Source organism: Bidens hawaiensis, unplaced genomic scaffold, assembly GCF_021521415.1.
Source record: "Bidens hawaiensis isolate Kalapana, Puna unplaced genomic scaffold, B.hawaiensis_p1.1 tig00015918_1, whole genome shotgun sequence".
Lineage (NCBI taxonomy): Eukaryota > Viridiplantae > Streptophyta > Magnoliopsida > Asterales > Asteraceae > Bidens > Bidens hawaiensis.
The window spans coordinates 317,829-333,002 of record NW_027492426.1 but is presented as its reverse complement, the minus strand read 5'-3'; the positions used below and the strand labels follow the sequence as shown (position 1 = coordinate 333,002).

The 15,174-nt window shown below is 35.7% G+C and overlaps 1 protein-coding gene across 1 annotated transcript; it reads left to right on the top strand.

Annotated features, from left to right (window-relative positions):
- The first annotated feature begins 1,176 nt into the window (after window positions 1–1,176).
- LOC143550036 (deSI-like protein At4g17486) lies at window positions 1,177–5,865 on the top strand. Its single transcript, XM_077040777.1, has 4 exons — window positions 1,177–1,435; window positions 4,825–5,086; window positions 5,155–5,222; window positions 5,334–5,865. The coding sequence occupies exons 1-4, from the start codon at window positions 1,301–1,303 to the stop codon at window positions 5,625–5,627; spliced, it is 759 nt and encodes a 252-aa protein (XP_076896892.1). The 5' UTR covers window positions 1,177–1,300; the 3' UTR covers window positions 5,628–5,865.
- The last annotated feature ends 9,309 nt before the right edge of the window (window positions 5,866–15,174 follow it).

Genomic DNA, 15,174 nt, shown 5'->3' with positions numbered 1-15,174 from the left:
CGCTCCAGACGAACTAGTTTTAGTCCGTTTCGGCCCTACTTCCGCATCATGGTCCGGCGCCACAAGCTCAACCCACTTGGAACACCTTTTCAACCTCTCCCACAACTTTAAATCGTCCCACGTCTTCACCGTCCCATACCTCCGCAAACACTCCTGCCTCCACTCTTCGATAGTGAAATTGTAAACCGCCAAATCATCACTGCCACTTGGTCTCATACGACCGGCGTTCCTGTTGAAAAGATTAGTAAACAAGCCGACAAATTTTCTGATTTCGGACCACCGACCCGAAATCATATCGGCGTTTCGCTCTGTACTCCCAACGAGCGTATAGAACGTCTCCCTAACATTTGTCCAAAAAACCTTGCTTTTTTGGTAGTCGGCTGCAAAATGAATAATTAAATTAGATTTCCAGTTAACTTTTTTATTTAACTTTTTTATTAAAAATCATTTTTAAAAACGTTAAAACAATTACCGCAACGCCGATCCTCAGAAATGACTATCCAAGCCCGACACAAGGCTTCCTTCTCATCCGATGACCACTGAGTGGTTTTCCGTTTCGTCATCGGAGTCGAAGCCGGTCCCGGCCCGTCCGTTGCAAGTTGTTTTTTCCGGTGGACGCGTCTTCTTGCTCCCGTAGCATCACCGTGTGATTCTTGTGTCTCTGGAACAACAAAGTTAGGAGACGGTTGTATGTTGGATGGTTGAAAGCCGGATGTTTCTTGCGGCCCCGAATAAAACATCGGTTGGTCTGGTGACGACCATAAATCGTCGTCAATATAATCTGAATCTAGGTTTGGGTACCAATTTCCAGACATTTTTGGGTATTATATAGGAGTTTGGGATATTATATAAGAGTTTGGAGATTGAAGTTGTGTTTTGATATGGTTGAAATGGGTTGATTTTGGGGTATTATATAGGAGTTTTTAATGTTTTTTTTTTTTTAAAAATCGTAGCTCAACGGCTCTTTTGGGCGGGCCCACCAGCTTTTCCTCTCTCTTCTCCCGCGACCACACTCACGCCTGCCTGGGGGCTCGCGCTCGAGCCCCGTTCGCGCCCAGGTTCGCGCCCTGGTGGTGTGGGGTTAGGGCCTGGGGGCGCGAGCGGAGGGGCTCACGCGCCCAGGTTAGCGCCCCACACCCCTCAGCCTAATTATTGACCCCACGTTTGTACTCGTGACGCTGCAAAAGCATAAACAACACAACTACTCATCGTCATCATGACGTCTTCTTTCTATTTCTAATCAATTCTTCATTTCAATTCAAACAACTTGTTAGGGTTTGTAAATCAATCAAGTTCAAAGATGACAGAGGTTGTACTCCATGTATATGACGTCACAAACAGTGGTTCATATAACACTAATAACGCCATCCTTCAGATCAACCGGATTTTCAAAGACGGTATCGGTGTCGGTGGCATTTTTCACAGTGCCGTTCAGGTATTAATTAATTAATATTATAACCATCTAGGGTTTTAATTACGGTTCGTATAGTTAGTTAATTGAATGTTTTGGTGTTAGGTTTCTAGATTCGTCTTGTTTACTTAATCGTAGAGTTGGTTATTGAGTGTAGTAGAGATATGATTGGTTTGAATCTCAGTGCATTTGCATTACACAGTGTTGTAGAACTTGCTAGGCGCCTGGTGTGGTACTGACTAGCGATTAATTGAATTGGAATGTTTATATGTAATTTATATTTTATTTTTATATATGTACACACACATGTTTATATGTAATTAAGTAATTTACGGAGTTTGGCTGGAAATTAGCCAGTAATTTGATCCGAGTAGTGCGATTTGGTCTGACTATGACCGACTTGGTCCTACTAGACCCGACTAGGGGTGATTTGGACCGACTAGCGACTAATTTAGCCGATTAGCAAAAAATTAGTCGGTTGAACCTGACTACCGACTAGTTCTGTATGTTACAGTGATCAGGCTCATATGCTAATGATCTAAGGTTTCAATTTCGGTTCATATAGTTAGTTAATTTGATGTTTTGGTTTCTACTTTCTAGAACCGTAGAGTTGATTAATGACTTAAGTAGAGATATGATTGGTTTGAATCTCAGTACATTTGCATCAAGCAGTGCTGTAGAACTCACTGGGCGCTAGTTGGCAGTTGTGGCACCGAATTAATAGAATTGGAATTTTTATATGTAATTTATATTTTATATATGTACACCTATGGAGTCGATATCACCGATGTATCATTGATATATTGGTTATCGGTCCCTTGGTAAAATATCGGTCCCGATATTATCGGCGATATTGACTGATATTGGACCGTTATTTAACCGATATATCACTGATTTTCCCGATATTAGTTTATTAAGTCTTACTTGTCATATTTTAGAGTTTAATGTTACTGTTTTAACTTTTAAGTCTTAGTCAGTTCCTACTTGCTACAATTGTTAGTGTTTTGTAAGTTGAAAATGGTTAATAGTAGGAGAGTATAACGAACTGTTAGTGTTAAATTGCTATATATATAAATTCTGTATGATATTAAAATTATCTATATCCCACTGATTTCTCACCGCGATAACCGATATCTCAAATAAATATCGGTCCTTGACCGATATCTTATATTTTTTTGGCATTAACTGCATAGATGTACAGAGTTTATATGTAATTAAGTAATTTACAGAGTTTGGCTGGAAATTAGACGGTGATTTGGTCCGACTAGTGACACTTTGGTCCAACTAGGACGATTTGGTCCTACTAGATCCGACTAGTGGCGATGTGGACCGACTAGCGACTAATTTAGCCGATTAGCTAAAAATTAGTCAGCTAACCCTGACTACCGACTAGTCGGTTTTTTTTTTTCACATTGGAGTTCAAGTATTTCTGTATGTTGCTGTAATTAGGCTCATATTGTAATGATTTAGGGTTTCAGCTTTGGTTCTTATTGTTAGTTTTAGAGGTGGCAAATGGGTTGGGTTGGGTCGAACGAGTCATGGGTTGAAATGAGTCATGAGTCAAAACGAGTATGGCTCAGAATGAGTTTGGGTCAAAACGGGTCAATTAAAAAAAGGGTTGTTTTGGTTTGGGTCGAAATAGGTTAGGGTCGAACCGGGTTTTAGGTTTTTTTTTTTTATTTTTTTATTTTTTTTTGTGAACGAGAATAACGACGGAAACATTTTGTTTTTTTTAGATTTTTCGTTTTTTATTTATATTGTAATTTATGATTTTTTTGAGGGGTTTTCTATTAAGATCAAAAACCCTCAAAAAAATATTCAAAAATAATAATAAAAAAATTATAACTCAAAATATAAATCATAAACAAAAAAAGTAAAAACACTAAAATGTTTCCTACGTTGTCCTCGTTCCATAAAAAAAAAAAACCACCTAGAATCGAACCGAAACCGAAAGAATCGACGAAAATGAAACAAAGAAACAAAAAGCCAAAACCGGACCACATCAATCGAAATCGAAAAAATCAATCAAAACGAAACTAAAAGAATTCAAACCGAACAAAAACAAAACTAAAAAAACGAGTCCGGAATCGACCAGAAAGAAACAAAAGAAACCAAAACCCAACACGTCACGGGTGAAAACTCTGTTGGCTTGAAACCTGAACCGAACCCGTTCCAATCTGAAACCCGTTTCGTGCCGAAACCTGTCTTGTACGAAACCCGTTTCGATCCGAAACCTGTCACATTTCCTTAGGACACTAACCCACATCGACCCATTTCTTTGAACTTGTCGACCCATTTTGACTCGAAAATAAAAGGATGGAATTTCAAATGACTCATTTTGACCCATTTAGTTAAAACCTTTTACCCAAACCAACTCATTTGACTTTTAAAAAAACTCAAATTGACTCATTTGAAAGGGTTTGGGTCAACATTGCCACCCCTAACTTAGTTTCTGTTTGTTGTATTGTTTATTGAATGTGTTAAATTAGGTTTCTAAATTTATCTATTTTTACTTGCTTTTACTAAATTTTAGAGTTGATTAGTGAGTAGTGACTGAAGTATTGGTTTGAATCTGAGTACATTTGAATCAAGTAATGTTGAACTTAGTTATCACTTAGGATAGTTGTGTATAAGATCATGAATTTGGAGAAGAAAGCCCTTTTTAACCATCCATACACAAATGAATAACATTAGCGATTAGTTGCTCTGTTGCTACATGGTTTGACCTGTAATTGGACATTTATCAGATGGATTACCTTAATGATGATGCTTTTGATAGTCATTTCTCTTGTAGGTAGGGCTGTAAACAAACCGAACCGAACAAGGCGTTGTCCGTGTTCGTCTGTTACACTTTTATCGGACAAGTGAACGATTAACCAACAGTTAACCGAACGAAATTTCTTGTTCATGTTCTTTCATTAAGGAACTGAACTTGTTCATGAACGATTCACAAACACAAGCAATTTTTTTGTTTGATTTGTCTAACCGAGAATGTTTAGTGTCAGCGGTTCGATCCTGCTACCAAGTTTGTGTTGGTTCTTTTAACATTCATATTCATATGTTAAATTTTACATACAAATTGTCTCATAATACTCATATATACTTTTGTTTAAAAGTTAATAGTAAGATTAGAAAAGTCATTAAAAAGTATTACAAACATTTAATGAACAAACATAAACAAATAAAAATTAACGAAACGTTATCGAACATCCACGAACACAATTCAACGAACATGGCCTTTGGTTCTTCTGTTTGTTCATTTAGTTAGTCGAACGGAATTTCTTGTTCATGTTCGTTCATTTATTAAACGAATGAACGTAAATGAACGGTTCGGTCCGTTTACAGCCCTACTAGCAGCCTCTCTGTTCTATAGTAGTGTCAAACTTTGACCTGTAACATGTTTGTAATGGCAGGTTTATGGAGAGGATGAATGGTCATTTGGGTTCTGTGAGCAAGGCAGTGGTGTGTTCTGTTGCCCTGCCAAAAAGGACCCAATGTACACGTATCGTGAGTGTATCGTCCTCGGTAAAACAAGCTTATCCAAATCCAAAGTAAACCAGATCCTGAGGGAACTTAGCAGAGAATGGCCTGGAAACTGCTATGACTTGCTTTCAAAAAACTCCAATCACTTTTGCAACGAGTTCTGTGAACTCCTCGGTGTCCCTAAACTTCCAGGTTAGTTTATCACTTGGAGTTGAATGTCTTGCATTTGTAAAACCTCATTCTGAGACGCTATCTTGCAGGTTGGGTGAACAGGTTTGCTAATGCCGGTGACACTGCTGTTGAAATAGCAGAAACAACAGCTATGCGGGTGAGCATCATTTCTGTACTCTGTGTAACCGTTGCGTTTCTGTGTTTTGAGTGTTTCTATGGCGACCTAACTTTACTTTACTTCTTTATATCCTTTTACAAATGAATATAGTTCAGACAAGCTAAAACCGAGATTGTGACAGCTAGCAAAGTGGCATATCGGTTTCTTGCAGGCATCGGTTCAAACAATGCCAACAATACCGCCCCGGGATCTCCAGATTCCCCTGGCAGTACGAACAGAAACGGCCCTAGATTCCAACAACCTGCTTGGTTTAAAAGTCTCGTGCCTGCTGGAGCAAAACCATCAAGTAGTGCTACAATTGAAAATGTAGACAACCAAGTTCTGAAACCGCAGCAGCAAAGACAAGAGTATGAAACAGCAACCCTGAGGTCACATGAGATGTAAGACGTGTCGTGCAGCCTGTTTGTGTACTAGTTTTATAGGCACAGGTAAACCTTCTGTGTTATTCGTTTGTGGATTTGTCATGGTTCTTTCCATTCTTGCACAAAGTTTGTTTAACTAAATTGACTGTATTTTGTCATTCTCTTCTCTATTTTCTTGGGTACATAACATAATATGCTATTTGTAGTCTATTCATGAAAAACGTTTCACTTTGGGCTTGAGGATTTTGAATGTGCATATTTGGTTTAATAGGTGTGCCTGATCCGTGTGGCACACGGGCATCTCAGTTAAACTCGGGTTTCTGCTGGAGGCTGATATGTAAAAACAACCAAATAACGCAAAGATTATGAATTTTTTACTTGATGAAATAGCTAATATAGAGAGATGCTGCATCACTAGTGTTGTGAGGCTCTCGCCGCATGCCTTCCTTGGCTTTCGGGGCTTATATCAAGTTATCAACTATTGAGACATCAAATGCTAATTCATATGACAAAAAATTTAGACCCCCTCTCCCTGTTCTCTTTTATTCTTCCAGTTCCACTAAATCACCATTCACCGCATAAAACGAACAACAACCAACAGGCAGCGGCTCCATCTCGCCAGTCCGTCACCACCTCCAACCCTCGTCTCACATCATCATCACAGCCCTTGTTAGTCGTCACCACTCACCACATCCCCCGTCAGCTCGTAAACCATCACCACAGCTCTGTCAGTTCGTCAATCTTCAATCGTATCACCGTGTGTTATTTTGTTTGTAATTTGAACAATTTTTGTTTAGTTTGTTGGATTGGAAAATTTGGATCTTGAAATGTTGTACGTTTATTTTTAAAATAAGATTATTTTTTTTTTCAGATTTTTGGATATCCGATTCACACTCATGCATTTGGAGGACTATATGAAAAAAATTGTTATAAAAGCGGTAGTTACGGAGTGTTTAGACAATTATTCTGTTTGTTGCCCGTTAAAAAAATACTAAAAAATGAATCAACATAAATTTCAAGTACCATAGAATAAAAGGTTAATTAATAAAGAATCTTTGTTTTAAACGACTGACTTTTTGCAATTTATAGGGTTTGAACCCATGACCTGAGTTGAGCTTGGGACGAGTTTGTCTCGGTTACGAAAGTGAGCCAACTCAGTTTAGGTTTTTCAAATCATGTTTTGTAACTAGTTTTATTCAAGCTTTTATCGAGCGAGACACGGGCTTTTTAAACAACCCTAATTCCGTCCACCCTTAAATATAATATCCACTTGTGGCTCAATTTCCTTTTTGGCTTAGTGTCACGGAGCTATCCCTTTGACCCCGTGTGGCGCCCGAAGGTCAGTCAATCGGTCCGCTCATGATCAGGGCTTGTTGGTTTCGTCCTGCCTTGGACTCATCAGGCGAGCGGCAACAGCTCGCCACCAGCGATGCGTTCGTCGTGCCAGCACGACTAGGCATGTACGCCTTCCTTCCCGCTGAGGCCGTGCCCAATGAAGTCCGGGACGAGCCAACAAACCCAAGCGTTGCAACACAAATTAAGCATCTTGATCTTCAAATATTTGGTCCGTGACACTCTCCCACCACCATAACCATGCACGTCCTCATGCATGCACTTGTCGTCCCATACCGACGTGCAAGACTTAGACGTTGGTCTTCCCCTATGCCATGCATGTCTGAAGGGCAAGTTCGTCGTCCCATATTAGCTCACTAGCCGAAGCCATGCGTTTTGAGAATGATTCACTCTGATAAATGGGACACCCGGTAGTTCAGCCAAAATGTGAGTTAGCCGTGTCGGTTAATTATGCCGTCGGATTATGTGACGCCGACGTTCGCCAAATTAGCAGACTTCAACCCAAATTACGGCTCTGCCGCACCGTAAAACTTTTAACACGAACACGGTGTCCTTCACCTCACTGGACTAGGGCGGAGCTCACGATCCCATACTCGCGGCTTACAAAGACCATTCGATCTTCTCCCACACCATTGCATAACTCATCCTCGACATTTTTAAGCTCTTTTTGGTTGAGTGTGCACGTTCCAACGTATCCGAGGTTCAACCTGGCTTTGATACCACTTGTCACGGAGCTATCCCTTTGACTCTTTGTGGCGCCCGAAGGCCAGCCAATCGGTCCGCTCATGATTAGGGCTTGCTGGTTTCGTCCTGCCTTGGACTCATCAGGAGAGCGGCAACAACTTGCAACCAGCGATGCGTTCGTCGTGCCAGCACGACTAGGCATGTACGCCTTCCTTCCCGCTGAGGCCGTGCCCAATGAAGTCCGAGACGATCCAACAAACCCAAGCGTTGCAACACAAATTAAGCATCTCGATCTTCAAATATTTGGTCCGTGACATTAGGCTCTTTTAATAAAGTACTTCTTTTTATTAAAAATATCTTAAATATATGTAAAAGAAACCTCCCTATATTTTATCAAGCCATCGGATTGATTTATTTGTAAATAAAGGTTTCTCATGCATTTGAACCGAATTCATAGGTAGGAGTCTCACCAAACCCAGATTGCTCTTAAACGGGTTATAACATTCCATTAAATTGAAAATTAATCTCACCATATATTTGATATAAAAATTTTATAAATAGAGATATACTAAAAAATTATATCCAATTAAAAAAAGATACTATTTATAATTAATAAAACAATTTTATAGTAATAAAGATAAGCGGGTCATGGGTCTCACTAAACCCATAGCTTTTAAACCGGGTTATAACATCTCATTTATTTGTGAAATCATTTCAACAAAAACCCTGAAGTATATTATTTAATTTCTTATAATAACTAAAATTAAAAATCTAAAAAATATATATAAATATTATAAACAAATAAGAATAATGTAAAACAATCCCGTAATACGGGGATGAAAACTGGTAATATAAAAAAATGTATATTGGTTTTTATTAATCCCAACTATATGCTTTTGGTCGATGTCGGACCCAACAAACGAATTGGCTGCTGACGGTCTCAACATTTAACGTATTTGTTCACAACGGTTCGCGGCTAACGAAATCATAACACTGTTAGTTGCATGTCGTCAAAAAACGTTTTTGGTCGGAAAAGTCACATTTTTTTTCCAGAAAATACCATCCGAACACTGCCACCACCACCACTTGAGCACCACCAACCGTTTCCGACGATGGTTCTAGGGTTCCGACGACCTCAGTAATTGAGACTTTTACTAGAAAAATGTTCCTAAATGTCCGATACAAAGTTACAAAGACGTTTGGGGCAAAAATGTTGAGTTTTCCGAAAAAAATGTGGGTTTTCCGGCCCCAAACGCTTTTTCGACGACCTGCAACTAACGGAGTTAGAATTCAGTTAGTCGCGGACCATTGGGAACAAATACGATAAAAGTTGAGATCGTCAGCAGCCAATTCGTAAGTTAAGATCGACAGCGATCAGAAAGCGATAGTTAAGACTAATAAAAACTAATATAAAAGCATTTTATAAAGGGAAAATTCCCAAAACAAACGTTTATGAAAACGTTTTTCAGGTTTAGGTGTCATATGCAAGAAATTCTCAAAATATGTATTATAAACTAGTCATGACGAGTAGTTTATGATTACACACGAGTAGTTTGTAGAACCAGTTAAAACTTGCCACGTGCCCTTAAATTAACCGTAACGAGCAGATTCACTAATCATTTACTCGTTACGATTAAATAAGTTTAATGTCTCGTAATCAACGCCCACGAGTAATTCATGCATCTTTTAGTCGCGGCGACTAGTTTACGTGGTTTCATTTCCTACACGAGTAGTTTATTAGTAGTTAGCTCGCCGCGACTAGTTTAACCTTACAATCTACTCGTCGCGACTAAATAACTTATGAATTACTCGTGGACGTTGATTACGAGGCATAAAAAGTATTTAGTCGTGACGAGTATATGGTTAGTAAATATGCTTGTTATGGTGAGTTTAAAGACACGTGTCAAGTTTTAATTCGTTATACAAACTACCCGTCACGACTAGATTATAATACATATTTTAGTAATTTCTTGCAAATGAAACCTAAAATCTGAAAAACGTTTTTATAATCGTTTATTTTAGAATTTTCCCTTTTATAAAAAGGTTTGTTTGAAGCAATATAGAAACGTAACGGCTCCCGCTCATTGAAACCCTAAACCCCAACGGTCATCGATCAAACCCCTACGCAAGCAATCAAGCCTCCGATCAAGTCCATTCTCCGATACGACCCGATATGCTTTTCGTTCGTGCTATAAAAGATCGATTACTCGGTTCTCCACCACGACTCAATGGTTCCGTAAATAAACTCTGGTAAGAACATCGAAGCTGTGATCTCGTAAACTCAAACGTTACGTACACGCACTAAGCTCTGTTATTGCTCTTAGGTTTTTCATTCGTTTCATTCGGTTTTCAGCTGCTGTTATGTAATCTGATTGTACGGTTCATCGTCGTCAAATTTGGTAAGAAAATCGAATCTCTGATCTCGCAAACTCAAACGTACACTCTGTTAATGCTATTAGTTAGGGTTACAGTTATAGTTAGTGTTTTAAGTTAACCGTGGAGGTTAATTTAAGAACGATTTAGTGAATGATCATTGAAAGGTACTTTCAAGAGTTGGTGAGTTGTAAGGATGTAAAATCATACATTCCGCCATTACTTAGGGCTACAGTTTAATTTTCAATGTAGAATAATCACCGGTGATCTATGGTAATAGCTTTTAAGCGGTTAATGATAGACGATACAATAAATATGATTTGGTAATAGCTTTTAATAGGTTAATGACACCGACTAGCGATCTATGGTAATAGCTTTTACTTTTTTGGATTCTTGTTCGTGACATCGGAATAGTGAAAACTATAGGTTAAACGATCATACCTCCTTTAGATACTGATTATGTATATGTTATAAAAGCATTACTAAGGATCTAGAATTTAGTTTCCAATATCAACTTCACATCTTGATATTATTCTTGAAACTATATGCTCGTGATCGATGGCCAACGGATTAAAATTTTGTGTTTGGCCTGAAATTGAATATTATAAACTACTTGAATGTTGTATATATATGGGGAGGTTCATTATAGAAAACTGAATTTACGCGAGAACGGGAAAGCAAACTAAATCGTTTAATTTTTTACTTTGTGATTTTTATTTTTTGAAAGATTTTACTACTTCATACATGCATATGTGTATGTTATATATATTTCCAATCGTTAAACTGATTTGTTTCATTTAACAATTTTTTGCAAGTTGGTTTAGTGATTTTTTTTATGTATATAACATATACGTTTGCATCTACGATGTATAAATCCAGATGAAAAAATATTCATTATTAATGAAAAATTAAACAATTAAGATTTTCTTTTTGTTCTCGCAATAACTTAGTGTTCTATAGTAAACCTCTTACATGTATATGCACGTTAAGTAATTTAAATTATTCATTAAAATAATGATAAGGGACTTATGGTGGTGTTTAGGTGTAAATACAGACTGGTGATCTATGGTAATAACTTTTAAGTAGTTAATGATAGATGATGCAGTAAGAGTAAATGATGATTGATGCTATGGTGATAAACCCATGTGAATGATGGTAGGGGACTTATGGTAGAAGATTTTAAGTTGTAATACTTTTTTAAGTGATTTAATGATAGACATAATTACTGACTAAGCTATCTATTGTAATAGCTTTTAATTGCTGGATTATTGTCCCTGATATCGGAATAGTGACAAGTATAGGTTCAATTGAATATTATAAACTACTTGAATGTTGTATATATATGGGGAGGTTCATTATAGAAAACTGAATTTACGCGAGAACAGAAAAGCAAACTAAATCGTTTAATTTTTTACTTTGTGATTTTTATTTTTTCAAAGATTTTACTACTTCATACATGCATATGTGTATGTTATATATATTTCCAATCGTTAAACTGATTTGTTTCATTTAACAATTTTTTGCAAGTTGGTTTAGTGATTTTTTTATGTGTATAACATATACGTTTGCATCTACGATGTATAAATTCAGATGAAAAAATATTCATTATTAATGAAAAATTAAACAATTAAGATTTTCTTTTTGTTCTCGCAATAACTTAGTGTTCTATAGTAAACCTCTTATATGTATATGCACGTTAAGTAATTTAAATTATTCATTAAAATAATGATAAGGGACTTATGGTGGTGTTTAGGCGTAAATACAGACTGGTGATCTATGGTAATAACTTTTAAGTAGTTAATGATAGACGATACAGTAAGAGTAAATGACGATTGATGCTATGGTGATAAACTCATGTGCATGATGGTAGGGGACTTATGGTAGAAGATTTTAAGTTGTAATACTTTTTAAGTGATTAATGATAGACATAATTACTGACTAAGCTATCTATTGTAATTTAATTGCTGGATTATTGTCCCTGATATCAGAATAGTGACAAGTATAGGTTAATGATCATATCTCCTTTTGTTAAATGATCCATCGTTGAAAAAAACAATAATATAACAGAATAGTACTTATTATCTACTGATTTTTTGTATCTGTTATAAAAGCATTACTAATTAAGATCTAGAATTTATTTTCCTAGATTAATTTCACATCTTGATTGCCTTATGATATTCCGCTTGACTATATGCTTGTGATTGACGGGCAACAAATAAAAATTTGTGGTTTGCATTTTGGCCAATTACTAGAAAATTGAATATTTTAAACTTCTTAAATGTTGAATATATATGGTGAGGTTCATTGTAGAACACTGAGTTTATGCGAAAACGAAAAAGCAAACTAGATCGTTTATTTTTTAATTAGTGGATTATATATTTTTTTTGAAGTTTTTTATTTCATACATTGAAATATGTATGTTATATATATTTATAATCATTAAACTGATTTGTTTCATTTAACAATTTTTTGCAAGTTGGCTTAGTGATTTTTTTATGTATATAACGTATGTGTTTGTATGTATGATGTATAAATTCAAAAAACAAAATGTATCATTAATAGAAAATTCAACAATTTAGATTTTTTTTATTCTCGCCATAACTTAGTATTCTATCGTAAACCTCATATTTTATGTATACAATAACATCCATTGTTCTACTTAATTATTATTTTTTCGTTCTTATTATTACAATTTTTATATACAGTTTAGTAAAATCTATTTTTAAGCAATTTTTTATTATGAAATTAAAATTATGTTTATTTATCATAAAACAAAACTAATTTAAGTTTGAAAAAACAATATAAAACACATAAGTTTGAGAAAACAGTTCCTAATAGTTTACCTGCTAAGCTAGAATAATTAATTAGCAGAATTTATTGTATTGATGCGATATTAATCCAGTTTCATTGGTTTCATTATTGGGGTTTGAACACATCGGAGATGGAGGTGCTAAACATCATAACTGAAGGTTTGAGTCATACTACTGTCGATGTATGTGTTGCTGCTTGGATAAGTTTGAAATATTATCTGCTCGGTTAAGGTTTGTCGTTTTGAAATGATCAGCTTATGGTGGATATTATTTTCTAAGAGTTTATTGACTTTTTCAGTATTTCAGTGCAGGTCATTTTATGACAGAAGCAGTTAAGATTTTACTGCTGATTCAGCTTCAGCCTTTGTTCAGGTATATCATAACTTTAATTCGTGTCGACTTTTATGAGGGGTTTTACGGGTCATCAGATGTTTAATCAGCCAGAAATAACTCGACTTAAGTAGAATGCACTTTGGCTCGTAACAGACTTGTTAACTAAACCAACCCGCATCCTAAATGTTCCACTGTGACAAGTACAAATGATTATAAAAACGACCCACGCAGAATTTGTATCAGTTGCCCAAAACTACCACAATTTGCAAAAACCTTTTCATATTGCTTCCGCAAATTGTAATCACGTTTTAGTATGTCCAAAATATCCTTAAATAATAAGAACCTGCATTTGTATCTTGGAATTTAATTTCCAAGATCAACTTCACATCTAATCTCTGTTTTGCCTGAAAATTAAATACTTTAAACTATATATTTTGTTGTATATATATGGTGAGGTTCGTTTTAAATTTAGAAAATTGAGTTTATGCGAGAACGAAAAAGCAAACTAGATCGTTTAATTTTAAATTAATAGTTTATATTTTTTTCAAAGTTTTTTACTTCATACATGCAAATGTTAATGTTATATATATTTATAATCATAAAACTGGTTTGTTTCATTTCACAAGTTTTTGCAAGTTAGTTTAGTGATTTTTTTGATGTATATAACATTTGTGTTTGTATCTAAGATGTATAAATTCGAAAAAAATTATGAATCATTAATAAAAAAATTAAATAATTTAGATTATTCTTTGTTCTCACCATAGCTTAGTATTCTATAGTAAACCTCTTATCTTGTATATACAATAACATCCATTGATCTACTTTAATTTATTTGTTTATTTATTTCTTATTGTTATAATTTTGATATACAGTTTAGTAAAATCTGTATTTAAGCAAAAGTTTATTATGAAATTAAGTTTATGTTTTTTCTAGCACAAATTAAACTAATTTTAGTTTGTAAAAACAGTATAAAACAAACAATTTTGAGAAAACTGTTCCTAATAGTTTACTTGCTAAGAAAGAATAATTAATTTTCATAATTTATAGTATTGATACGATATTAATCCAGTTTCATTGGCTTCATATTTGGGGTGTGATACACTGACACATTGGAGATGGAGGTGGTAAACATCATAACTGTGGATCTATGTGACGCTGCTTGCATATGTTTGAAATATCCCCCTCGGTTAAGGTCTGTCCTCTTTTGGAACTTTAATTATTTGCCTTCTTGTTTTCCCTAAACTGAGTGAAATTTCTAGTGTCATGGATCATAATGGAATAAATCTTTTTGTTTGTTTTAATCGATTAGCCAAAGGGGTTTAAAATCAATCTCAATAACACATCTCCTGACCAGCATCTGTGCTCAAGAGTATGTAATTTCATTCTTGCCTCAGTATGAAAAGGGCCGGGCGAGTTGGGTAAGGGGTCAGGTTGGGTCGATCCTTGCTTTTACATGGGCAAAGTTTAACATATTACCTGATTTACCTCTTTCTTTCATTTGGTGCCTTCTTTAACCAGGTTAAGTAATCTTTTAACTAGGTGCAAGTTATCCCAATAACATGCATAACCCACTTCGATCCCTTAGCATACTCATAATAAGTCCATAGGAAATGCGTCTTTAACAAAAGAGTCCAAATGTTTTCTTTACTGACCCTATTTGGCAAACTTTTAAACTGATACAGTTCTTTCCCATGTCCAGATTTTCCGATAAGACTGAATTACCCTGTTAGTCATACATCAAACTATGACTAATGGTAGTTTGGGTTTTAACATAACTAGTTTCAACCCAATGCAAATGTGGTGATAAACCCCTCATAAACTTTAGAAATCGCCAATAAATGATATTGCAAATAGGAGATGTAGTTGAAAATTCTTGTTACAACTACGTTCATATATGTTTATAATATTTTCATATTCGTAATCATATCTGTTTTCCCATTCATGCAGGTTCGGGGTAATGCATTACCGCCCTATGCGAAACACATTGGCGACACCGATCAAAACAGAACCACTTTG